We start from the raw sequence: 25,732 nt of genomic DNA, 5'->3' as shown, positions 1-25,732 counted from the left end.
TGTTATATGTTAAGGTTATATAATGTAGATATATACATGCTTTATCCATGTTTTCATATGAATATAATGTATATATGCATGTTTTATCCATAGTTTTAAAACTCGTGGACTCGCGAGTCCATGGGAGCCACGAGTCGACTCGCCAAGGACTCGCGAGTCCTTGCGAGTCCATCTGAAGGACTCGCGCGAGTCTTTTGCAAGGACTCGCGCGAGTCTTTTGCAAGGACTCGCGCGAGTCTTTTGCAAGGACTTGCGCGACCCAGAAAAAAAGTCATTAGGCATAGCTAGAGTGCTTACTTCTCACCAGTGGTAATAGCGCGCAAGAAGGATGAAACATGGCACATGTGTCGAGACTATAGAGTGTTCAACATGTACACCAAATTCAAATTAAGGAAGAAGGTATTACCAAGATAATATTTAGGACTCATGAGGGTCATTAGGAGTTTTTGGTGATGCTGTTTGGTCTTACTTATGTGCCATCTACATTTCAAAATTTGATGAACTCCGTTTAAGATTTTTTTGAGGAAGTTTGTATTAGTGTTTAATTTAGCAAGACATGGGAAGAATGTTTACATCATGTTGATATAGCGTTACAAGTTCTCCAATATCACCAGCTCTATGCAAAGCCTTCCAAGTGTGCTTTTGGTCCAAAGAGGTGGAGTACTTGGGAGACATAGTTTCACATGGAGTAAAGGTGGATCCGAACAAAATTAGGGCTATTGTGGAATGGCCTGTTCCCAAAACCATTAAGAAATTGAGGGGCTTCCTAGGGTTGACTGGATACTATAGAAGATTTGTGAGGAACTATGCCCATATAGAAGCACCACTCACTATTGAAGAAGTATTCTCTTCATTGGAACGAGTCTACTAATGCAACATTTGAGAGATTGAAGGAGGATAGGTGCACTACTCTTGTTCTAGCTACTCCAGACATCACCAAGGATTTTATTGTGAAATGTGATGCTTTAGGTGATGGTATTGGATCAATTCTTCTACAAGAGGGCAAGCCCATTGCTTTTGAGAGCTCTCAATCAAAGGGTAAGAATCAATGCAAACCTATTTATGAGAAGGAAATGCTAGGTATTCTTCATGCAGTTAAATAATGGAACCATATCTAATGAGAAGACACTTCAAAGTTAAGACAAATCATGATAGCCTAAAATATTTTCTAGAGCAGCTATTATCTTTCAAAGACTATGTATGTGGTTGTGAGTAAAGACTATGTATGTGGTTGTGAGTAGTTGGCTTATGGCTATCTTAACTCCTAATTAAGTCATATCATCATTATTAGATTGCTATTTAGTTATTTAGGTCTGCCATGGGCATATATAGTCATATTTAGGTCTGCCTAGGTGATATCCTAGGCATAAGTAGGGTATAGGTTGTGAGTCTTATTTCAACAACAAATTGTGAATTGTGTCCTCATTGAAGATATTTGGAGGTTTGCCTCCTCAAAGTGGCTTGTTATTTTCAGCCATTACAAAGCATTTGCAGCAGATTTCATATTATCTTCCTCTTTTTCAAGTTATTTCATAATAGAGCGTTTCTGGATTTTTCTAGTGGTTATCATGTCACCCTATAACTTAATTGATTTTTCATTTCATCAATTCCCATGGATTAGATTTTGGAAGAAAAATTTGATGGAAGGGCGTTTATAAAAGACCTCATGGATTTGGAGATGGTTTCATAGTTGAGTTGATCTTTCCGATGAGGCAAATGTGCTGCAAACTTGGTCATTGGTTCATCGCTAGGATGACAGGATGATCCTAATGTGTTTACCCCAAATGCAACATGAGACTGCTGACAATCATGCCCTGCAATGAGATTTTGAGGTTAAAGAGGATAAACACGTCAAGCATGAACAAACACTACTTCCTATTTGTGAAGGCAAATATCGATATTTGGCTGTAAACAAAAATTAACTACATAACACTAATGAATGATGATTTCTGGTGAAATTAGAGACTAGTAAATCTACATCAATAGGAAATGATTAAGTGGATGAGCATCATACAATATCGCAAAATAAATTGCTAAAGGAACACCAAAAATTATTAGTTTATGAATAGCTAGCATCATTGCAAAGCTCGACAAGGTTATTCAATTCAGTTTAACTCATGGAATTACAAAAAGAGCTTATTCAATTCAATTTTACTGTTTTGTCGTGTATGCATGCTTATGCAAGCTGCAAAGTTGGGACAAACATTACTTTGTGTACCTAATGGCATAACAGTTAAATGTTGCATTAAGCACAAACTTGGAGCAAATTCACCTTGGTGGGTGTATACTTTTCTTTATGATGTTTAAGTGGTACACGCATACCTTGACACTGTGAAAGTTGGTCTGTGTGAAGAAGGATGTTGGTAAATAAATTGCAATGAGGTTGACAATAGTTGTAAGAATTGTGTAAAGTGTGGATTTGTCGTGAAGTTGGAGGGATGTTGGCAGAGAAGTCACTATGAGGTTAGCAACAGTTGTGGGATTTGTGTAAGGTGTGAATCAGCTGAGAAGGGAAATGTGTTGCATATACCATGGAAGTCTTATGATAGAAGATGTTCATGATCACTTTTTGGTCCTTCATACTCATTCTACTGTACAAACCCCAAAAGTAAATAGGTCATCTATGTAGAAATTTATGGGAAATGTAAACTTACTAATTCAGATTCAAGCTCCATTCAAGATGAGATATGGATAAGGTTCACCATTCCTTGGGGTGTAGTTCAAACTTCCAAACAAGACTCATATGAGGTGATGATTCATGATTGTTTTCAAAAAATGTGTTAGTTTTTCTTCCTTCCTGTACATGTTGAACCTTACTCCAAGATCAACAAAATAGATAGTATTATTTCTATGGAACTCAACAAGCCATAAATTCAATATGAAACACTAAAAAATTGTAAGAATGTGGTGGTTGAGTAGCAATCAGACATGTTTGGTTGTATGAAAGAGAAATAGAAAGGCAATTGATGTGTTAATTAGCAAAGCTCCAGGGAATGGGTAGTATAGGGGAGACTGTTGATGTGTTTTTTATGTACGATCAAACACAGAATTAAATACCCAAAAGTATCTTATCCTCTCTTGAGTAAAGTCTCTCAATGCTATGCTTCGTGATCAAATGAGACAACTCCAAGGTTCCTAATGTCGGGTCACTACGTGTGGATAAGCTCAATGGTTTGATGTGATAATGCTGGAATCACAAGGGGACTTACGTTGAATAATTGAATGCTTGAATTGCTGGAACTTAGATTCTAACTACTTGCTTGGAGAATTAAAAAAGGGCAAAAGGCATAGGGTTTAAGAAGTCTAGGAATGTAGGAACGATGGACAATCTTTGGGGAACTCGACTAAGCCCTGCTTTGACATGCTAAGCAACAACTCCACAAAGCTTAGTGCGATCTTCTAAGTAAATTAGATGATTTTCAAATCATTATCAAGCATAAACACCATTGATTGAATGCATATCAATGATTGAATAACAATTGAACTTAAGCTTATTCAAGTATTCCAGTTGACCACACAAGGCGGATTTGCAATCAACCAACCGCTAGTGGTATGGATTAGGAGTTTCACCACGAATCATACACAGTTCCTTTTATTCATCATCTAACATGAAGATCCAACAAGAAACCATGCACTTGTAAAGAAACAACACATTACCATAACTTCAATGAAAAGGAAGTTTGTTTACAACTTTGGCAACAATTTCTGCCTTCTCCTCCTACTCCACTCTAGCTGCTATTTGCTATTAAACTATTCAGTACTCTATTAACTATTAATCTTCTATTAACCTTTACAAATGAGAAGTTTGAGCCTTATATAGAGAGCTCATTACAATTCAAAGGCTCAGATCTCTTTAGGGTTTGTTACAACAAACTCTTCTTAACCAATGAAATAATTACAATCTTTGGACATATGTCTTCTCTTGAATATTTGACCAATAGATAGTGGGGGTAGGTACATTGGAGTTTGTGTCCCCATGAATGAGCTTGGTTCATTGGATTTGGACGTGCTGATGCATAACCCTCTGATTGGTGAAATGATGACTAAGATGCCACCTCAACTTGCACTTGTAGACTTGATTCATTATCATGAATGAGTATTGAGCAATATCTCTTGATACTCAACATTATTCAATTAGCTCAATGTGATGATGATGGTGAAGGCACATTCCCAAATTATATCATGTTGTTCAAATGAATCTTCCAACTTTGATTAACTCTTTTGGAATAGTCACCCGATGTACTAGCAATGATTCTTGGATTTCCGGAGTAAATTCAAGATCGTGAAATTTTTTCTCCCTTGAGTGCCTTCATTCTCATGTTGTATTTACTCTGTCTCATGTTCGTGATATTGATGCCGAGTCTTTATCTTCTTCAAGTGATAAAGTTCCTTCTTCCTTGCTTCTATAACCTGATCCAATTCGCTACACCTCTGATTGAACTCGCTGCTCTTTTTATCAAATTCGCCTCGCTTATGATTGAATTCGCTGCTTTGCCTTTTGTAGAGAAGAAATTTGCGTTGAGATGCTAATTCAAATGAACATCTTGAATGCCCTTTTATAGGCGCTTAAGGAATAGGTGTGTCTTTTAGTTACCAAAGCCGACTTGATAAGGTATTGCTCAAAAATCATAATTGTTTATAGGGCCGACTTAGTGATCTTTAAACATTTTCCATTTGAATTAAAAAAAACTTAGCACCAAAATGTGTTAGCTTGTGATGCTGGGCGTGGTTATGAGGGAATCACTGCCTTCCATTGGTAAAGGAAGTGAGCGAATTTCCTGCCAGTGGAAAAGGAAGCAAGCATCGCTCCCTTCCATTGGCAAAGGAAGTGAGCGATGTTGCACATTTTGGCTTGCTCTTTGAATTTTATTTTGGTCAATTCGTCCTTCTTCATCAAGTAGAGCCTCAAGGTTTTAGTCTCCATGTGCAAAGATTCATCGAATTATCATCCGAGAATGCCTAGGAAGCCATTTTGCTCCCTTCCATTGGCAAGGGAAGTCACTTCGCTCCTTTCCAATGACAAAGGAAGTGAGTGAAGTTTGCACTTTCAACACTTATTACATCAAATTCAATCCTTCTAATGAGCAAAGGTGAGGCTCCAAGGTAAAGCATTAGAAATGTCTAAGATCTTGTTCTCTATCATTCATGTTCATTAAATCATCTTCAAATATGCAAGAGGAGTTAGGTTGCTCTCTTCCATTGGCAATGGAAGTGAGCGAAATTCCTGCCAGTGGCAAAGGAAGTGAGCGATGTTGCATATACTTAGCCAAATCTTAAGGTTGCTGGTCAAAATCAACTTAGTTGCTCAAACAAAGGCATCATCTCATGACTCAAGATGTTTTGGCCCCGTGGAAGGCAGATGAGGGAATTTCGCTCCCTTCCATTGGCAAAGGAAATGAGCAAACTTCCTGCCAATGGCAGAGGAACTGCAGTTCGCTCCAATCAAGGAGCAATTGAAATTTTATGTACTTAGCTAAATTTTGCCTTTGCAACCCGCCTCTCAATGAAGTGCGATCAGACCTCTTGGATGGCAGTGGAAGTCACCTTAAATAGCCATCTCCAGCTTGCTCTCATCAACACCTTCCTTGATTCAATCTTCAGTCCAGCCCTTATGTCAATTATTCATGTGTATGAGCAAAGGAAAGGTTGCACTTGTGTCAAGGCACAATGCTCCATTCGCCTAGGTTCTTCTCCTTACTACAAGAATATCCAAGCCATAGTTGAAAATCTCGGACTCGCCTAACCAAAAATTTGGACTCGAACTCGGACTCGTGAAAGACTCGTGAAAGACTTGGCAAGGACTCGGCAAAAAGAAAAACCGTAGTTTTACAAAAAAACATAAAAAAATTAATGCATTTAGAGAGCATAAGAGCCATAATTGAAACATTACACATGTCACATACTCATAGTTTCAAACTTTCAACTCTAAAATGTATAATACCAAGATTTCTTCAATGCTAATTATGCTGCTATATGGAGCCTAATCAGACTCGGAGGTTAAATTTTCCCTACTTCCCTCGGCGCAGTTTCCCCCTATATTTTTCGACGGGGGTTTGGGGGCAGCGCCCCCAAGTTGGGGTCAAGGGGCATCGCCAAATGAAGGCAAATTTTTTTGAAAAAAACTCAATTTTAAAGCTTGCATGACTTTTTTTCTGGGTCGCGCGAGTCCATCTGAAAGACTCGCGCGAGTCCTTGCAAAAGACTCGCGAGTCTTTCAGATGGACTCGCCAGGACTCGCCTCGCGAGTCCTTGGCGAGTCGACTCGTGGCTCCCATGGACTCGCGAGTCCGTGGCGAGTCCACGAGTTTTAAAACTATGATCCAAGCATCACTATCCATTGACCTTCAAACAACATATCAGTCCACTAAGGGATCAAAATGTGTATCCTAGGCCAGATCGGTTTCAATAGCTTCTTTTGTATGAATCCATCGGATTTTGATTAAACTTTGGCTGTTTTTGTTGCAAGTAACTAAATTGGTCCTTTTAGGCTCGTTGATGTAATCTGAAATGTGCATCCTGTTGTTTCTATTTACTTCTGCAACTGTGAAATCATTCTCTGCCCTTGGAATTTGCCTTAAGCCATGTTCTGATTTGGGTTTGATCTTCAATATCTTAGGCCTAATTACTTGTTTTCTCAGATCTGAAATCCTCACTTAATTTTCATTTCCTAAGTCTGGTTTTAATCTCCTGTAGGCACATTAATCTCTTCTATCTGATCAAATGCTGATTGCCCCTCTTCACCAAGACTGATCGGAATTTTGCTTTCCATTTGTACCATGTTCACCTTGTTTGCAATTTACCTGCAAAGAGACATAATTTGAATTAAAACCTCATACATATTAATCATATCCTTAGGTTTGCTTATGGTCTAATCTCAGAGAAATTAATCCACTGGAAATTGCATTTAAATGAAGGGTGAATGAGGTCTGATCACTTCCCAGAGATCTGATAAAATTCTCAGTGATCTGATAAAATTCTTTGATCAGAAACCAGCCTACTTAAGTCTTCTCTTACACAGCGTATCCATTATAATTCGCCTTATTTATGCTTGAAAATCTTCTCTCCTTTGAAGCCAATCAGTAATTAAAATCTTCTTTCGCTGTGAATCCTTTTGAGCAGGTACGATCTTGGAAGTTTGAATTAAATTGAAGTGAACTGCTTTATATCCTCTATCCTAGAGTTTTGGAGGGGCCCAAATATGCCACGGGTGTAAAAAGGAAAGGGAAAGGTGTAATGGTAAGGGGAACATTGTGGCAAGAAAGGTGGGGGGATGTGGTAAAGAGGTGCCACGGAGGGGATAAGGTGAAAGGGACGTGGAAGTGAAGAGTGGTAAGGAAAGTGCCACGTGAGGAAGGGAAGAAGAAGATGTTGGGGGAAAGGGAGACATAAGGGATATGGATGTGGGGGGATGTAGGAAGGGTAGGGCATACGTGGGAGAAGGTAGATTTAGGATGTGGAGGTATAAGGGATAATGGAAGGAGTTAGGATATATAGGGAGTAAAGTGGAGTGGGAGGTATAAGGGGTAGTGGAAGGGTAAAGGTGGGGTAGACTAAGATGGGATGAGGGTTAGGTAGGGTGGTAGGTAAAGGAAAAGGGTATGGTGGTAGGGGAATAAGATAGTGGATGGGTAGGCTAAGGGGAGGGTAGTAGGTAAGGAAATAGAGGGTGGTCTAGAGAATGTATGGGAAGGTAGAGGTAGGTGCAAATGTAGGTGTAGGTGAGGGTGAAGGTATAGGTAGGTGTAAATGTAGGTGAAGGGTAGTGGATGAGTATGCCAGGATGGGAAGAGGGTTAGGTAGGTGAGGGTATAGGTGAAGGTAGGGAGGTAGAGGAAGTGGGAGGAGATGGAAGTTAGGAAATATAAGTTAGGTTATGTAGAGGCTGGAAGGAAAGAAGTGAATGGGATGGAAGTGTGGAAGGGAAGGTGAGGGTGAATGGTAATAATGGAGGGGTGAAAATGGTGATGGCAATGGTGAGGAATGGAAATGGGGGTGATCAGGTTTGGGCATCCACTGGCAGTGCTGGGAGAAGCAGGTCGAAGGCTTAAGAGGGCAAAGGAAGTGCTGAACCTTTCTCCTTAAGAAAGAGACTTGATCAGCTCCTGAGCAACTACAAACAAAAGGTTAATAGCAAAGACTCGGCAACAACCAACAACTAAGCTAAGACAACTAACCTAAAAAAGTGAAAAAGTGGGGGTCCCCATTTGCAATGGGGCGATGTGTGAGTACTTAACAACAGAGACCACCTTGCTCATTGTACCATTCATGTCTGACAAAGCATATGCAAAGGTTGGAAGGTTGGGTTGGTTGCAACTGTGTAGGAGAATGTTACAGGGCTGCCCAACACCTACCAAAACATCTCCTGACTATTTGACTACTTGCACAATTGTCTTTTGAATATTATTTCTTGTTTGTGCTTGAGAATTTTATTTTTGAAAATTTTCATTCAAATTTGGATAATAGATTAGACACTGTTTGTTGCCTGGTTTCCTCTGATAATCCTTTTATGTTTGAGCAACCCCATTTGTCTAGGACAGTTAAAGAAACAGAGGCATTTTCTCTCTTTGTTTGAACTAATAGAAGCTGACATTTAAAAAAATTAAATACAATGTGCTGAATTTGCAATGAAAATCCTCCATCTTGTAGCATTTAAGTGGTTTTCAGCATTTTTTTCTTTAAAAGTTACATTTTAAAAGACAAATTTATACACCAAATGGTGCATACTGTCCAGTCCTGAAAAAAAGGAATATCCCTTCTAAGTCTCTAAGTCCTTGGGAGTTCTGGGATCCTGGGAATTTCACTAATATCCTCTGGGACGTGTTTCAATGGAACACTGTTTGTATATTGAATAATTCTACATCATGCATCTTATACTCCTAATAGCTTAGGTACGTGTTTTTGTCTTTGTACAAAGTTGGTGCTCTACAATTTCTGAGAAGTACAGAAGCTAATAGAAAGATGAAAAAGTAAACAACAATATTATAGTAATACTGATGGAATCCAACTAAAAGACCATTTGAATGAAAAATTGAATTTTTGATTCTTTGGAGCTGATCGTGGTCAGACGATTTTGTTTGAAAAATAATAACTATTTTTTTTTAATTTTGTGTTTGGGGGAAAATATTATTTTTCTATTTTCCTTTACATTGAATTGTGTTTCAACATTATTTAATTCTTCTAGCCCTAATAAATTATTAGTAATAAACCTAACATTAACAATTTCATAGATGCTTCTTTTCAGCTTATTGGCTGTAGCTTTTGTTTGACTTGCAGCTACCAACTTTCTGTAGTTTACTATTTTTATATTTTCTAGCCTTTGAATCATTGCTTGAGCCTTGAATTTGGCTAGGAGGCTTTCATATTTATTGAGCAACTGTTTGTTTTGATCAATAGCCATCGCATCACTTATTAAGACTAATCAATCTCCATAATTCTCAGCATTTTTACTCTTCATTTTCCATTTGTGTCTTATAAATATATGATGAAATTACAAAGCCAATTTATGACCCTTTAGTTTTTAAGGACAATGATAGATGGATTGTGGTGCAAATCTCATACATAAATTTGTTATTTGAAGTATTTTTTGCGATTTCAAACCATCATCCGAAAGTGACTTAGTTTTACTCTAGCAGACATTATTGATTTTACAAATATTGCATTTAGATGAGTTGTTTAGAAACTGTAAGTTCTTTGAGGTTGCAAAGTTATTCTTTTCCTGATGAGTGGTAATGCCCCTGCAGCATGTTTACTTGGGAGCACTTTATGGTTTACTGGCATTGAAAGGGGTATTATTGGATGATTTTGCAGCATACATAAGTGGATCTATTGGCCCGTATGTTTATTTTTTTCCCATTTTTCTGCAGCTGGATGAAAATTGTCAGCTTTGTTAAAGAAGATTCAAATATTTTTGGGCAGTTTACTACTCTATGATATTTGGAATGTACATGGTTGCCTATTACTTATTTATCATAATTTGTGTGTCAGCTTTTAAAATTGATCCAGGGACTTCCATCTCCCGTGTGTTTTGTTTTGTTGCTTCTAAGCTAGCAGTCACCTTATTAAAAAAATCTATTCTACAGCTACTTTCTTGCTCTTTGCATTGTTATATAAATAACTTACAATAGAATGATTCTGCACAGAAATCTGTTAGTGTGTTATTTTATGAAGGGCTCCTGAGTTTGTTTTAGTCTTTAGGCTATATCCCAAATTGGAAAACTAGTTAAGAATGCAAATGAAGCATGTTTTATTGAAAAGTTCCTCATTTTCAGAGTTTTTGATTTACTAGATTTGTGATTTATTTAACATCTGATTGGACTTATCTAGAGAAACCTTCTTGGTAATTCAGTACAGTATCAAGATGGAAGTTAAATATTAGAAAATGCAACTTAAAATATACAAGTTAAATAGCAGCACATCAGATTATGTGTAAATCTATGTTCCATGGTGTTTCCGAAAGGGGGAATGTGTATCTTGGATGGCAGTCCAAGAGGCCACTTTTCTGGACTGCAAGGGATGGTATACATATATTGAGAAATTCAAATATATAAGCTATAATGTTTCTCAAATATTACATTTCATAAAGATCTAAAATTTCAGGCTACAAAAGTATTTAGTAATTAGTATGTTTATAGTCATGTATACTTAATGACTACAGTATCCCGTCTTATCAGAAGACATAGAAGCATTGACCATATGATGTGCCCAACCTTTTACTCTGTAGAACTAAGCAATTAAATAATACTACCCAACAATCCAAATTGTTCTCTCAATGAACATTGGATCATTAAGAAATAATATTGCCACAGTCCATAATAGTGCAAGTGCGTCTGGCTGTAACTGTGTAGGATTTTCATCAACAACATTTTAGATGACAGTCCATGATCCATCAACAGGAAGAATAGATAATATCGTGATGGATTGCATATTTAGGTCCTTCAGAAGAGAGTTAAAACCAAAGAATAATACCTAGAAACGATAGAACCAAAAATAGCACAAAAATAAATTAAAAGAATAGAACAATATAATATAATACATAGATTATAAAATCTATTGAAATAACAATAATTATGATTGTAATATCTTATAAATATGGTGTAACAAGTATTAGAAGTAAGTATTAAAATTAAAAGTAATTATATTTTGACTATCATAACTAAAAAATGTTATAGTACACTGAAATATTATGATAACAATTCTAAGTATTAAAGATATAATTATGTTAAAGCTCCTAAAAAGGAATAGATAATTGTTGCAAAAGTTGTAAAGAAGCAAGTGATTAAACTGTTTATAAATAGTATAAATATCAGGATGAATATTAAGATATGTTATAATATAAAAGTCATGATTGTGATGTTAAATATGTTTTGTTAGTTATAAATATAATAACTGAACATATAAGTAGTTATATTGCATGTTATAAATGTGATATATTATGTTTGCCTTTTGAAAATCTATTTGATGATGTTAAGATGCAAAAAATTAAAATTGTCAGACTATCAGTAATGTTTTCAACACTAATGTGTTAATCTAAACATTATAATTATTATTGTATTGAAAAATATGACAAATGGTATTATTGTTATAATTGATAAAAATGATTTCTAAATATTATGAAAATTAATAATAATATTATGCTATTATTCAAGATACAAAAAATAATTTTTTGTTATCATTATTATGATAAATGAACAAAAAGACATCACAAACTAAAAAAAGGACAATAATAAAATTGGAAAGAATACTAGGATCAATGCTTAATAATGAAATATGAGCATACACTATTAAATGTCAAAGTGATATAATGAAGGAATTGAAGAATTATAGGGAATAAAAAGAAAAATTAAATTAATAAACAACAGGAAATTAAGATTTTTTGGTATTCTAAGGAAATTACAAGATTATGGCTCAAGTGAATAAACAAAACTTAAACATAAAAAGGATTTTGAAGCAAATTAAAAACAGAATAAAATAATTTAAATGTAGAAAGAAGAGAGTCAATTAAATTAAAATAAGATGCAAGTAATAATCAGATTTAACAATTGAAAATTAACAAGAATAACTACTTGTTAATTAGTTAGATTATTGGAAGAGAAGTTCATAAGTTTCATTAGAAAGAGGATCACCATGTTTCCTAGTTCAGAACCCAATGAGAATAACAGTGTCAGCATATCGTCCCAATTACACATAGTTTGGAAAGCATCAAATCATATCAAGGAAATTATTGCATCCAACTTTCTTAAGGCACCTTAGCCTTATGTAGATTGTTTAGAAAATGATTGTTTTGGGCATTGGAATCGGTGTGTTCTAAATTTCATGCCTTCAACCAATGAGTTTCATTTGTGTAAGCAATGTGCATATTCAAGGATGATTAAGTCATAAACTACGAATACTCCCTTCCTCCTCAAGTTCACAGCTGCAAGTGCAAAAATGATTGAGGTAATGGTGGGTGGCAATATAAATGAGTGAGGGTGTTACTTATATGGTGTGTTTACGGTTTCATAGGGCACATAAAGGGACACGTGGGACCCCCACACTCATTTTTCAGTGTTTTTTTCCATAAAAAACTAACTATTTTTAAATTAAAAATAAAAATGCATGTCCTTGATTTCTCTAGTGGGCACAATCAGTGGACATTCTTGTGTTCTGGGAATGGCAGTGGGGACAGGGATGAGGGGCTGAAGGGTGAGGACAAACTCCCATGTATCTCTGGTTTAAATATGATATAAAATGGGCTGCCATAATGTAAAGAAAATAAAACCCACAATATCTAACCATCTCTAACAAATTGCTACAGGGGTATAAAAATGAAAATCAACCCATGAACTAACTCGCGAATAGTAGGGCCCCCTAGGGGTGGGTGGGAGGAGGTAATGGGCGATTCTAGAACTATTTTTCTCGCCCTAATATTCTATGGTACTGCAATCAACCTTACAATTCTATGGGACCCTACTATTCTAAAGGGCTAGCAGTGGGACCTTAAAATTCAATGGGATTGGGGGTTATAGTTGCCTATGAACTATAATTAGTTCTTTTGGCTTTCATTGTTGAGGATGATGGTTGCCAATTGAACTTTAAGATATGGTAATTTCAAATATAAATCTATCCACAGTTAATTGATTGCACTGAGCCGCTCAAAGTAACACATTCTCTTTTATAATTCTTGTCTGGGCATGATCCATCCACAGAGTATTTATAATCAGAAAGACAGTCTTACTATTGCCTTTTCTAATTCATGTCTGTGTATGATCCATTCTCCGAATATTTCTTATGAGAAGCAAGGAAATACTCAAAAAAAGACAAACAAAGCTGACCTTTCATAGAAGCATCTTCAAAGATTACCTGATTTTATTGAAAGGTGCTTTTATCATAAATTCAGAACAACTTTTAGTTGCAGTATATGTATCGTACGCTCAAAAAACATACATCCCAAACAAGTTCTGTTATCTGATGATATTTGTTGTACTACCTCCCTCTTTAACATGCAGTTTCTAACTTTCTACTAGCTATGGACTTCAGTAGACAATCTAGATGGCTAGCTGCAATTTTGTAATATTAACCTCTATTAATGTTAATATTCTTTTTGTTTTTTGCTAATATAGAAACCGCTATAATTTGTTGTTTCTTTATTGACTTAAATATATAATCAATCAACATAGACTGCTCTTGAATACTAGCTTGAGTGCTTTTATCATTAAATGTTTACTCATTTTTGAAAACCACTATTTATTTCTTTATTGACATTTATCTATTTACCTTACAAGAATTGCTTGCAAGGTATAGAAACCTACCTCACTGTCATTCTTTTCTAAATGTAGCAATAGTGAACAATTAAATATATCTGAAAGGGTTTCTTTTATTCCAACACGCTAGGCCAAAAGGATCCCTATCAATGTGTGACGTGTCTAGCCAAATGATACAAATCAAGAGTGAAGAATTATGTATGTGTTAGTTCATGCCTTTTTTGCTACTATGCTAGAAGCATGTAAGCTTAATACATGCAGCCCAAGTTGAAATAAAACTAGAAGTGACCAAGTAATCAACACTAGACTGATACATACCTTTGAATAGCCGGTGAACTTCTAGTGCAATGAATATTGCAATGAATATTGTATTCTTTGGGCTATTTATGGCTTTCCAAAGTTTGATCTGTAAAGTGCAAGAGAATAGTTTTCAAGATTTGATGAGTTATTTATAAATTGCAAGATCCACTGATTATATTTAAATCCTTTTAATCAACAAATTTTAACGTGGCTCCTTATGTGTTAAATACCTTATGTGGGTTGACATTTCCTCTTCAGTGCCTGGAGTCCTGTTTTAGTAGTTTATTTGGCTTCTATCATTACTTGTTTAGTCAAGTGGCCTTATGTAGCCTATCAAAACCTTGGAGAAGTTTCAAGAACATTTTGAGGGCATCTTATAGTTGTTTTTGGTCAAATTTTAACCTACCTTGTGGATTAACTTCCTTGAATCATAATATTGGTTTTAACCATTATGCTGTTACAGACAAGTCCAGGGAGAAGTGCTCTTGATTGCTACCAAATTTACTTTTATAATGAAATAAACCATAATTTCGAGCTGTATAGTAAATGTAATTATGCAAGGTTTAATAGTAAATACTAAATTGGATTGTGATATCAAATTGAAACACAAATAACAATAATTGCGGTATTTTATCCCTTAACTAATGAAATTGATCTCTCTTTTCTCACTTTTTTTTATTTGGGCATGGGATGAGTTGCAAGAAAATGTCTTGGGACTGATGTGAGAGGTCCATATGAGATTACTTGATGTCTGTAGATAATTCAAATGACGATCTTTTATGAACTATTTGTACCATTATAAATTTATAGTTCATTTTATGGTGAATGCTCCCATATTTTTCTGAATTGTGTTGTTCTCATCTTTATTTGATTGGATACTATTGGTTGGTTGGATTTCCTAACATCTCTGAGGGCAAACAAACTTGGCCTGCTTTGCAATTCTTCTTTGTCTAGTATTTCCGTAGCCTCCTACCGTTTCTCCCAAAGACTGATGTTTGTGGGGATTCATTTTTTGTTGAAATGCATTAGTCAAATAAGGTGCAGAATTTATAGGGATATAGAACTGATGTAAACAATTTAAAGGCTCCATTAGTCAATACTTTTATAGCATATTCTTAAAATACATTAGGTGATAATATTTGATAAATCTCCAATATTTTTGAGAGTTATAAATATGTACAACTTGGATTCGTGCCCATCTTAGCTGTAAAGAGTTTGGTATTTCTTGTATTCCTTCAAATATATGTTAATAATAAGTGAACTAATTTTTTGTAAAGAATACGCTTGATCCTAAAGAAGATGCTATTTGAAGTTAAATAGATTATAGGTTGGTTGTGCCCCAAAAAGTTGGTCACCTTGGTCAAAAAAGAAGATTAGTCTCTAAAAATTTGTATTTTAAAACTTTTCTGGTTCATTTTCGAAAGGATATTTAATGATGGAAGAAATCAATTGCATTTTCATACCAAAAATTCTGTAAGACACTAAGGTTTTTTTGATTTATAATGGGTTTGATGTTTGATCAGAGTGAAGATACCTAAGATGACAAACTTGGAGACTGGCGTATTTATTGGAGGCAAGATACTCTACATAATGTACATGTTTGTGCTTCCCTCTCTTTTCAGTCATCACAGCATCTTTCAATGTGCAGTTCTCTATGTAGCTTCACAGGTGAGCATTAACATTATGATTTACCAGTATGTATATATATTTCTTAATTTTTTGTTTATAGAGTTTTATCTTTCAACATCATTTTCAACTAACAGTGGACAAGAACAATGTTGCCTGGAATGCTTTTGCAGTTTGTTTGTGGATGGACATTGGCATTGCTATTCCAGGTTGCGCATGTTGTCCCAGAAGTGGATTTCCCAGTTGTTGATTCAAGTCATGGTCGACCTAAAGTGCACCAAGGCTGGGCTGCAATGCAGGTGAATTTGTAAATCACACGTTCAAACTTTGAAGTAATCAAACTACTGGAATGCTTTTCCCGTTAAGAGTTACTGTCACGGTATAAAAAAAAAGAATTTTTTTATCACCTTATTTTCATTTAGTGTAGGATGATAAAAAATAAATTTTTTGTTGTGTCATCTTTATGACTTATGGGCCTCCCAGGACTTTCATTTTCTATAACACTGTTTCCTTCAAGCCCCACAAGTTTTCTACTAGATGGCATATCATCATTTATGGAGTTAGTGTTACGTTTGCTTGTTCACATGCGTCTCTGCCTGTATAATGGAGAATACTTCTGTCAAAGAAACAAATCACCCTAGGTGCAAAAAAGCAAGTAGATATGAGGCACATGGACTTGAAGCAAAACAAAGTATAATTTACACAAAAAAGAAAAACATTCAATTATGGACTTTAGAAGAAAATATAAATCATGCACGCTAAAATCAAATAGAATGAAGTTTTTTTAGATTATTTAGGGAGGTTTGGTGATGGGATCCTGACCCCTTACAGTTGCAGGGATACTGTTCTATATAATGCTCTCCTAGAAGGGATATCACTAGATTTACAATTCAATTTGGTGGGATTCCACACTTGATACTTCTCTTTGCCTCCAACTTCTTGCGAGATTACCACTCATCTGACATCTCTTGCAAGACCATTTCTTTACTTCACTAGCTTCTCTTGTGAGACCACCGCTCTAGTCCTTTAGCTACTTTTCTTTGCTTATGGTCCTCCATGTGGGGCTACCGCTCCTATATCTTCTCAAATCCTCCATCTCCGTCTTGTGGGACTATGCTTTGTGCCATTACCTCTTCAATTCCTCCTTCCTGCTTCTTTTTACACCTCTAGTTCTATTCCATCACTTGTGGGACTACCACACACTATCAACTAAAGTTGGGATACCACTCCAACACCACCAATGCTAAGATGTTTTTATCAACTAAAGTTGGGATACCACTCCAACACCACCAATGCTAAGATGTTTTTGGGGAGATTTGACCCTTGGTCTTCAACATGAGAAAAATAGCCCTACCACTTCATCACAACCTCTTTGACAAAATCAAATAGAGTAAAATATGTCAAACTAATTCTATCCAAATTGATTACGATTGCCCTTTTGAGGTTCTTGTGTTTGGAGAGTTAAAGTGTACATAATTTATTGGGAATTAAAAAATTGATTACTCAAAATAATTGGATTAATTAATTAGAAGTATACAACCGTATATAAAGGAATTAGAAGACGGTCTTCTAAAAAGAACAAATCAAATGACCATTAATAGAATCACAAAAGAAGGTAACTGACTAAAAGAATTAATTATTCTAATAAACTCCCTTAATGGTCATTGTATCAACTAAGTACCCGACAGAAGACACTGCAGGTCTTTTGATCACAAATGTAATGCAAAGAACACTCTGCTCCTACGAAGACCCTCCTAGGATCTGCAAAGTGGTAATGACCAAAAATAGCTGATTTCAGATGATTGATGTAACCTTCACACACGAATTATAGAATTGGCACACACGAATTATAGAAGCCCGAGACCATGATTTTGAGGAAAAATCAACAAACCCTTTTGCAGAAGAGTACTAAGCACTGTTTTCTCTAGCAACTCCAAAATAGATCGCAAGAACGGTTGTAGATGTTTGCCCTGACAACTCTAGGTGCAACTCAAACTTGACTCCAACAAAAAGCACAATTTTTGAGGAAAAAACCGTCAAACCTTGAAAACAGGAACCCTCAAAAAGAGAATTCATGATGTTGAGGAGAAAATCGAAAAACCAAGAACTCTGAGGTTACAAATCATCGTTTTTGTGGAAAAAACGGTAAAACCCAGATAACCAAATTTCCACGCAAAATTTGCGGATTACAGATGATAAGTTTTAAGGAAAAATTATACAGCTTGTGAAAAATGTAGGGAAAAATCGTGAAAACCCTAAAAATTTTGTGCGACAAAACACCAGACATCACGCAATAAAAGCTTGATTTTTGAGGAAAAAATCAAGCAGAACCCTCCCATGATTTTTTGTGGAAAAAATAAAAAAAATCGACAAACAATTTTTTAGGAAAAAATCGTGAAAACCCTGGGACCTGTAGGATGAGAGGTTTGACCCAAATCAATCTGATCAAGGCAACGGTACTCAAATATCGTCAACATGCATTGTTTCCAGGTGTTGTTACAACTGTTGAACTTTTGATTGTGTTCCAACATGATGTTGGTCAAAGATGCCATCACAAAAACTGAGGTTGAACGTGGTCAACCTAATGAAGGTAGGAGACAGAAGAAGTTGATTAAAAAATCAGAATAGAAGCAGTTGCAAAATGGATTTGATACCTTGGAGTGGAATTCAAGGAACAAATCCCAATGCGCAAATTTCGAGGTTTGCTGAAAAACCCAAAAATTGAAATTTTCTGCAAATTGAAAACCTATAATCTTTCAGAAAAAATCAGAAAAATAATAATCCGTAGAAAAAAATATTGATGTTTTTAAAAAAAAAAATCAGTAAAAAACAACTGTTCTGGAACAAATACCAATGTGCGAAAATTTGAGAAACCCAGATAATTTTTCTGAGAACCAGAAAAAATCTGCAAAACAAAAAATAGACTGGTGTGGATGCCTTAGGTTGTGACAAGGTTAAAAAAAACCCGAAGTGCCGAAATGTTTGAAAAACCCTAGCTGTTTTTCAAAAAATCTGCAGAACCCAAAAATCTGTAGAAAATAAACCCTAGCTGTTTTTCAGAAAATCGTGATAAAGCAGAATCCTGTAAAAAAAAGTGGGGAATCACGAAAATTGCACTGCGGAGCTCGCAGAGGAGCTGATGCGATCAGGAGGGCGCACAAAAAAAAAAAGCGTGGAAAATCATTGGAAAAAAAACGAGCTACTGCGTGGAGAGTTATAAAAAAGAAACGAAGGGTGATAGAAAATTGCGAAAAACCGCGTCACAGGAAGCTGCGGAAAATCATGAAAAAATCGCGGAAGTTGGAGGCATGAAAATTGCCTTGGAGAACCTGATGAAAATCTGAGAAAAACACAAAATAAACGCGGAAGGCTCAGGAAAAAAAATGCCGAAGGTTGCCCTACAAGAAAACCCTAGTCGCTGCCATAGAGCCCTCAAAAATTTTGAACCTGTAAAAAGAATCTTGAGAAACACCACGAACCGTAGCGCAACGCCCAGAAAAAAAGAAGTTGACGAACACGCGAGCCTTCACCAAAGAAACCCTACACAAACTCTTCTGTTCAACAAGAAATGCGAACACAAAAACTTTGTAAAAAAACCTCGAAAATTTTAGAATCGTTTCTTTTTCTCATAAAAAATCAATTAAAAACTTCTCCATATCTTGAAAAAATCCATCGACCCGCTTTGATACCATGAAAAATTGATTGCTCAAAATAATCGAATTAATTAATTACGAATATACTGTTGGATATTGCTAGTGCTAGGATATGTTATTGTCATTGATGTCAACATATTTTTGTGTTCTGGTATTGTAGAGAGTTGGTTTGGTTGTTTTAGTTGGTATGTTGTAGATGTGCTGGTGAGGATTTGTGATTGCGGTAATGAAATATCTCTAGTTGATTCAGTGTTGGTTTCATGATGCTATGTGGTGATTTGATCGAGTTATGGATTCCGGTATGAGGATTGGTTTTTCAATGTTCAGTGTTGCAGGGTTCATGTGTATATCTTGAGTTGTGGATTTGAGAGAGTGTTTGGGATGTTCATGTGTATCTTCGATTCAGATGGTTCGTGAATTGGTGCTCCGCAAGTTATCTTTCTAGTCCCAGTTGCTGCTGTTGAGTATCGGTGTGTTGATCAATGAAGATTTGATTGAGTGGTGTTGGTGTGACTATTGCGGATGGTTCTAACGTGCTTGTTGGTGTTTCCTAATCGTGTCCTATTTGTTTTGTTGGTCCACATTGATCATTGTGCATGTTATTGAGGATCTTATGGGTCTGGTGATGTTCTTCGTGTTATGCGACATTTTTGGTGTAATGTGTTGCGGATGATCTTGGCTAGATTTCTGGTGATTTTGCGTGTTTGTGGATTTGATTTGGGTCCATGCTATGTCATCATGGCATTGTATTGGTCCAATAGTTGATCTATGTATCGTGTGATGTAATTTTGTAATTAGGTCTTAAGGGTTGAGACGACCTTGTAGTCAAGGTTGATGATTTGTATAAATAGGTGTTATATTCATGTAATTTGGATATCGGAGTGGTGTTTGCATTATTAGAGAGTGGTGTATGTGCGAACAAGCAAATTCATCTTTCCGTGAGAAGTGTAGAGTAGAGAGTGTTGCAGAGCAGACAAATGTGCTTAATCGGAACTGTCATTAGGCGTTAGGAGATGCTATTCTTTCAGTTCATGTAATCCAGATTGTTATCCGATCTTTGTAAGGCAGTGAGCCTTCCTCAGGGTTGTAGCCCTTCTTGTTTTGAGCAGTGAGCTCTAGGCAGTGTGCCTGAATGCATGTGCATTCCCCATTGTAATATTTTCACATACTACTGTAGAGTATCATTTTATTGTGGGTAGGTTCCCACCATGGTTTTTCCCTTAACTGAGTTTTCCACGTCAAAATCTTGGTGTTATGTGTGTTACTGTTATTCTGCTTATCTTTGTTCTTGCTGCAATTGATTAGATATGAAGGTGTGTTTAAATTGTTTCATCCGGTGAAAACTGATTCAGCCCCCCCCTCTCTCAATTTTCCTTCATTGTTGTTGCCAACATATACAATCGTATATAAAGGAATTACAAGATGGTGTTCTAAAAAGAACAAACCGTTAATCTAAAGCTTAAAAAAAGCTTAAAACGCTAAATACAACTAAAAAGCTTAAAACTAAAAAGCAAACTATGCGTTCTTATAAAAAAAGCAATAGTTGACTAATGACTAACTAAATGACCATTAATAGAACCACAAAAGAAGGTAACTGACTAAAAGAATTAATTATTCTAATAGGAAAGGTAAATTACATATAGCTTTAGTGGTTTGCAGAATTATTTACCCATTATAGGTCAAATTTTATGGCTCTAGTATTTTAAAGGTAGATTACATATAGCTTTAGTGGTTTGCAGAATTATTTACCCATTATAGGTCAAATTTTATGGCTCTAGTATTTTAAAGGTAGATTAGTGTTGGTTTGAATTACATAGATTATTCTATTGATGAAAATTTGATATTTATATCAAATTTCTTCTAGAATTTCAAAGGATTTTGCTAAATTTTGTTTCAAGCTATTTATAGGAAAGTAAAGTTTCCAACTGGGAAAGTTTCTATGGTGTAATGGGACATTTTTAAAACACATTTTCCTTGCATGAAAATCCCTAGCAGAAATTTGCCATCTTAAGAAAAATATTTGTCAAATGTTGGAAATTTCTTATGTTCCTTGGGTGTTTTGAGACGTCTAATTGGGTGAGATGTTTTGGGGATGGGGACAAAATGTCTCTTTTGTGTCCCAATTTTTATGTGTTTTTAAGGGATGGCCTAGGATGTATTATGAAAAATACAAGACACAAAATGATTACCAATATATTTGATATTAACAAAGGAGTGAAAGACTCCTTAAATAAGAGTTACAAAAGATCTATTTGTAAAGGATAAGATAAACAACTAAGCAAACAAACAATAAGAACATAACTAAAAGAATAAAGAATATTCCTAAAGTCTATCCTTAACTAATTCGACTATTATAAACTTAATAGTACAATATTAATTTAATACCCTCCCCTAGTAGTCAATCTACTAACTAGACCAAGTTCATCTTGAAATTTTACAAATTTGTTAGGACTCAAGGACTTGGTAAGAATGTTTGTAGTTTGATCCTTAGTGAGACAATATTGTAACATCATTGATACATCTTCTACAAGTTGTCGGAGGTTTGGTACACTCGTGGAAGATTGGATTCTTGGCAAGCTTTAGTGCTTCTTGATTATCACAAAACAAACGTGAAGGCCTTGCTTGAGACATTTTCATGTTTGGAACCATCTTTCGAAGCCATTCTACCTCACATGCTGTTTTTGACTCTTCCTTGATACTTTGCTTCTGTTGAGTAAATATTTACCCCGTTGCTTCTTACTAGTCCATGTGATTGCACCCATGCCAAGATTGAAAACATATCCAAAAGTTGATTTTCTGTCATTAAAAAAACTTGCCCAATTTGAACCCAACCAGCCTAAGATCTTTGCTTTTTCTATACAAAACTGTGAAGTCAAGTGTCCTTTTCACATATCTCAACACCCACTTCATTGCAACCCAATGTTTTTGCCTTTTGTGTGGTAATGAAATGAGAAATGTAACTCACAACATAGATCAAATAAGGTCTAGTGGCTATAAGATAGATAAGATTGGCCACTAATTGATTGAATGCCAACTCATTTATAACCTTTGAGTCTATTTTTGGCTAAAAATTTCAACCTATTTTACACAAGTGTAGATGATATTTTGAAATTTGTCACTCTAAACTTGTTGAGCAAACTCCTGGCATGTTTAGATTGAGAAATAAGTATACTATAACCTATTTGCCAAACTTCTTCACCTACGTAGTAATGTAGGTGGCTAAGTCAGTTATGTCAAAATCCTTACTCAAATTATATTTGATTTGGTTTAATCAAATTTGCCTCATGTTTTTTAGTTATGATACCATCTACGTAAATGACTAGTAGGATGATGTCATTGCATATGCTTTTGACATAGGAATTTGGATCTGAAGGACTTCTTTGGAATCCTTGTTGATCCAAATACCTCTCAATCTTAATGTACCATGCGTTGGGTGCTTGCTTTAGGCCATATAGAGACTTTGTTAGTTTACATATCTGGTGCTCCTTTCTTGCAAATTGGAGATCTTAAGGCCGAGTCATGTACACTTCTTCCTCCAATTCACCATTGAGGAAGACACTCTTTATGTCCATTTGATGGAATTTCCTACCAAATTGTGTTGCCATGGCTAGAACTAGATTGATGGTGCTCATCTTTGTTGTGGGAGCAAAGATCTCCTCATAGTCAATACCTTCTCATTGTGAGAACCCTTTTGCCACCAATTGTGCTTTGTACTTGTCAAGTGTACCATTAGTTTTGTACTTGACTTTGTACACCCATTTGCAGCCAATGGGTTTCTTCTCTAGTGGAAGATTTGAAAGAACCCAAGTCTAATTTTTCATAAGACTTTGATGTTCTGTTTCCATGGTCTTTTCTTGTTTGGGTTTACCTTTGGCTTTTTCAAACATTTGTGGCATTTGTGGCCCGTAAATCACCTGCATGGTAGCCATAAGAGCAAAGTTAATTGTTTTTTGCTTGCTTTTAGATGATTCACCCTCGATCATATCATTATCTCAAGCATCAACGATTTTTTCCCACCATTTTGGTCTCTTTTGAGAAACCTCTCTAGCCAAATCATGATTTGAATGAGTCATTTGGATGCTTATCTAGGTTCTCTTAAAGAATTTTTTTTGGTACTTGTAATTTCCTAGGAGATACCACATGCTTAGAATTAGATTCTTCATGCTGAAAATCATCATTCCCCCCTTCATGTGGAGTTAATGGATGCTGGTCTAGGTTGATCGTCAGTACTCTTGATCTTTGAAGATAGTTGAAAAGGTCCAACTTCTTCATCGATCATAACATCCTTGCTCAATGTCAATTGTTCGGTATCAATATCAATCATCTTGTAGGCTATATGATTGGCAATACACCTTGTAAACATCAACTTTTGACTTTTCAAGTCCAACTTGGTTCTCTTTTTATTTGGAATTTGAATGTATGTAGTAGAACATAAATCTTAAGATGACTCACCTTTGGTTTCCTCCCAAACCATGCTTGCCTTGGGGTCTTCCCTTTCATTGCTTATGTCGGATACGTATTGAGAAGATAAATTGCAATGTAAATTGCTTCAGCCCAAAACTTCTTAGGAACACTTATGTTCTCCAACACACATTCTGTGTAATAATATGGTTCCTTCTCTCAACTACTCCATTTTGCTTTGGTGCATGTATTGACATTTGATACTGTGTTTAGTACAAAAGTGAGTGAATTCATTTGAGCAAAATTTACCTCCATTATCAGATCAAAAGAGTGCGATGACACATGTTGACCCTTTCTCTGTTAATGACTTAGACTTTTGAAATTCCTTAAACACATCTGATCTTGATTTCAAGAAAAGTGCTCACATATTTCTATTGAAATCATCAATGAACAAGAGAAAATACTTGGCACTGGTGACCAATGGCATATTCATTGGTCCACAAACATTTGCATGGACCAATTGTAGGACGCTTGAGGCTCTCCAAGCATGTCCATGTGAAATTAGAGTTTTGTGCTACTTCCTTGCTTGACAAGCTCTTTAAACATTGTGCATCTATCGTTGGATGCTAGGTAAGCCCTCTACCAAATTCATCCAAGCTAATTGAGAGAGGTAGGTTAGGTTGAGGTGCCCATACAAATTGATGCCATAATTTATTGATATTTGACGCACTCTTGGTTTCCAATGCATGCTCTTGAATCTCCCTAGGATCAACAAGTCGATACAAACTATTATCTTCAATTCCAATATCGATGGTTGTCTTGGATTCCTTAACGATATAGTATTTGCACTTGCTAAATATTCACACATTATCTAACTCATTGAGAGCTAATTGAACTCCATTCTAGGCACATAGTACACATTGAGAAAAATAAGCTTTTTCCCTCTAGAAGTGATTAACACATTCCCTCTGCCGACACTTTTGTACTCCTCACCATCATCAAAGATCATTGAATTTGAGCAAATTGTGTACTCCATGAACCAATCTTTCTTGTGGGTGAAATGTCAAGGCACTCCAGAATCTATGTTGAGCTTGTTGAGCAAGCTAAACCAGCCTTAATGCAATTTGTGCTTGTATCACATACTGCCTTTCTTTGAGTTGGTCAATAAGATCTATATGGTGATCTAATTCCCTTTCTCTATGCTCATTTTCTGATTGAGTAGCTGAATCAGCATCATGGAATAGAGTTTCTACCTCTTGTTTAGTTTCTTGAGATGAAGTAGGAGAATCACTATGTCGGTTTTCCCTTTTATTTTTGATACGTGGTGGAGACAAGTTCATGTCTATGTTTTTTGTATGTTGATTTTTTGATGAATCGCTATTTCTTACATCAACATTTGTCTCAATCCCAAACCTACCATAATCATGCTAATGGTTCTCCTAATAGTTCTATTTCTATTCTTAGTTGAATCATCTGATGTACATTGGTCATACTCTTTTGATGCATCTCTTCTACATAAAGTAGCTACTTTTTCTATAATTTGAGAATTATTCTACAAAGACATACTTGGATGCTTAGCCTTAAATGTTATTGTTCTCTCCTCACATCGAGAGAAATTATAACAAACATTATATCAATCTTAATGTTTTAAGAGTTTGTTTTGCTCATTCAGACAGAAGTTTAGAGACTCAGCAATTCATTGAGCTTATGTAGGGATTGCTCACTATAATTCAGATAATAAGAACGTTCGTATGTTTATTTTTTTATTTTTCATATAAAATACAACGCTTTGAAAAAATATGTCTCTTCTAAATTATATTTATCATGTAATATTGAAGGTCAGGACAACTACAAACTTCAGTACAAACTCTATGCTATGGACACATTTGAGCGGTGGCTTGAACTATCAGGTATTATTGGATTGTGTAAACTGTCCTTTCCTTAATTCTTTTGTTACTTAGGTCCTATTTGTTTCTTAACTGCTTGGTCAACAATATGAGATATTCACTCCAT

General features: G+C 35.6%; 1 protein-coding gene across 1 annotated transcript in view; it reads left to right on the top strand.

The window, feature by feature from the left end:
* The window catches only part of LOC131038325 (acyl-lipid (8-3)-desaturase), a 105,884-nt gene that overhangs the window by 54,225 nt on the left and 25,927 nt on the right, over positions 1–25,732 (top strand). Inside the window, exons 8-11 of the mRNA XM_057970708.2 lie at positions 9,741–9,832; positions 15,563–15,707; positions 15,839–15,964; positions 25,558–25,629. Of these exons, the coding sequence (XP_057826691.1) occupies positions 9,741–9,832; positions 15,563–15,707; positions 15,839–15,964; positions 25,558–25,629 (435 nt within the window). The remainder of the gene's footprint in view (positions 1–9,740; positions 9,833–15,562; positions 15,708–15,838; positions 15,965–25,557; positions 25,630–25,732) is intronic.

This window comes from Cryptomeria japonica, chromosome 6 (assembly GCF_030272615.1).
Source record: "Cryptomeria japonica chromosome 6, Sugi_1.0, whole genome shotgun sequence".
Taxonomy (NCBI): Eukaryota; Viridiplantae; Streptophyta; class Pinopsida; order Cupressales; family Cupressaceae; genus Cryptomeria; species Cryptomeria japonica.
Note: the sequence above shows the minus strand (reverse complement) of the source record. Positions and strands in the feature narration are given on the sequence as shown.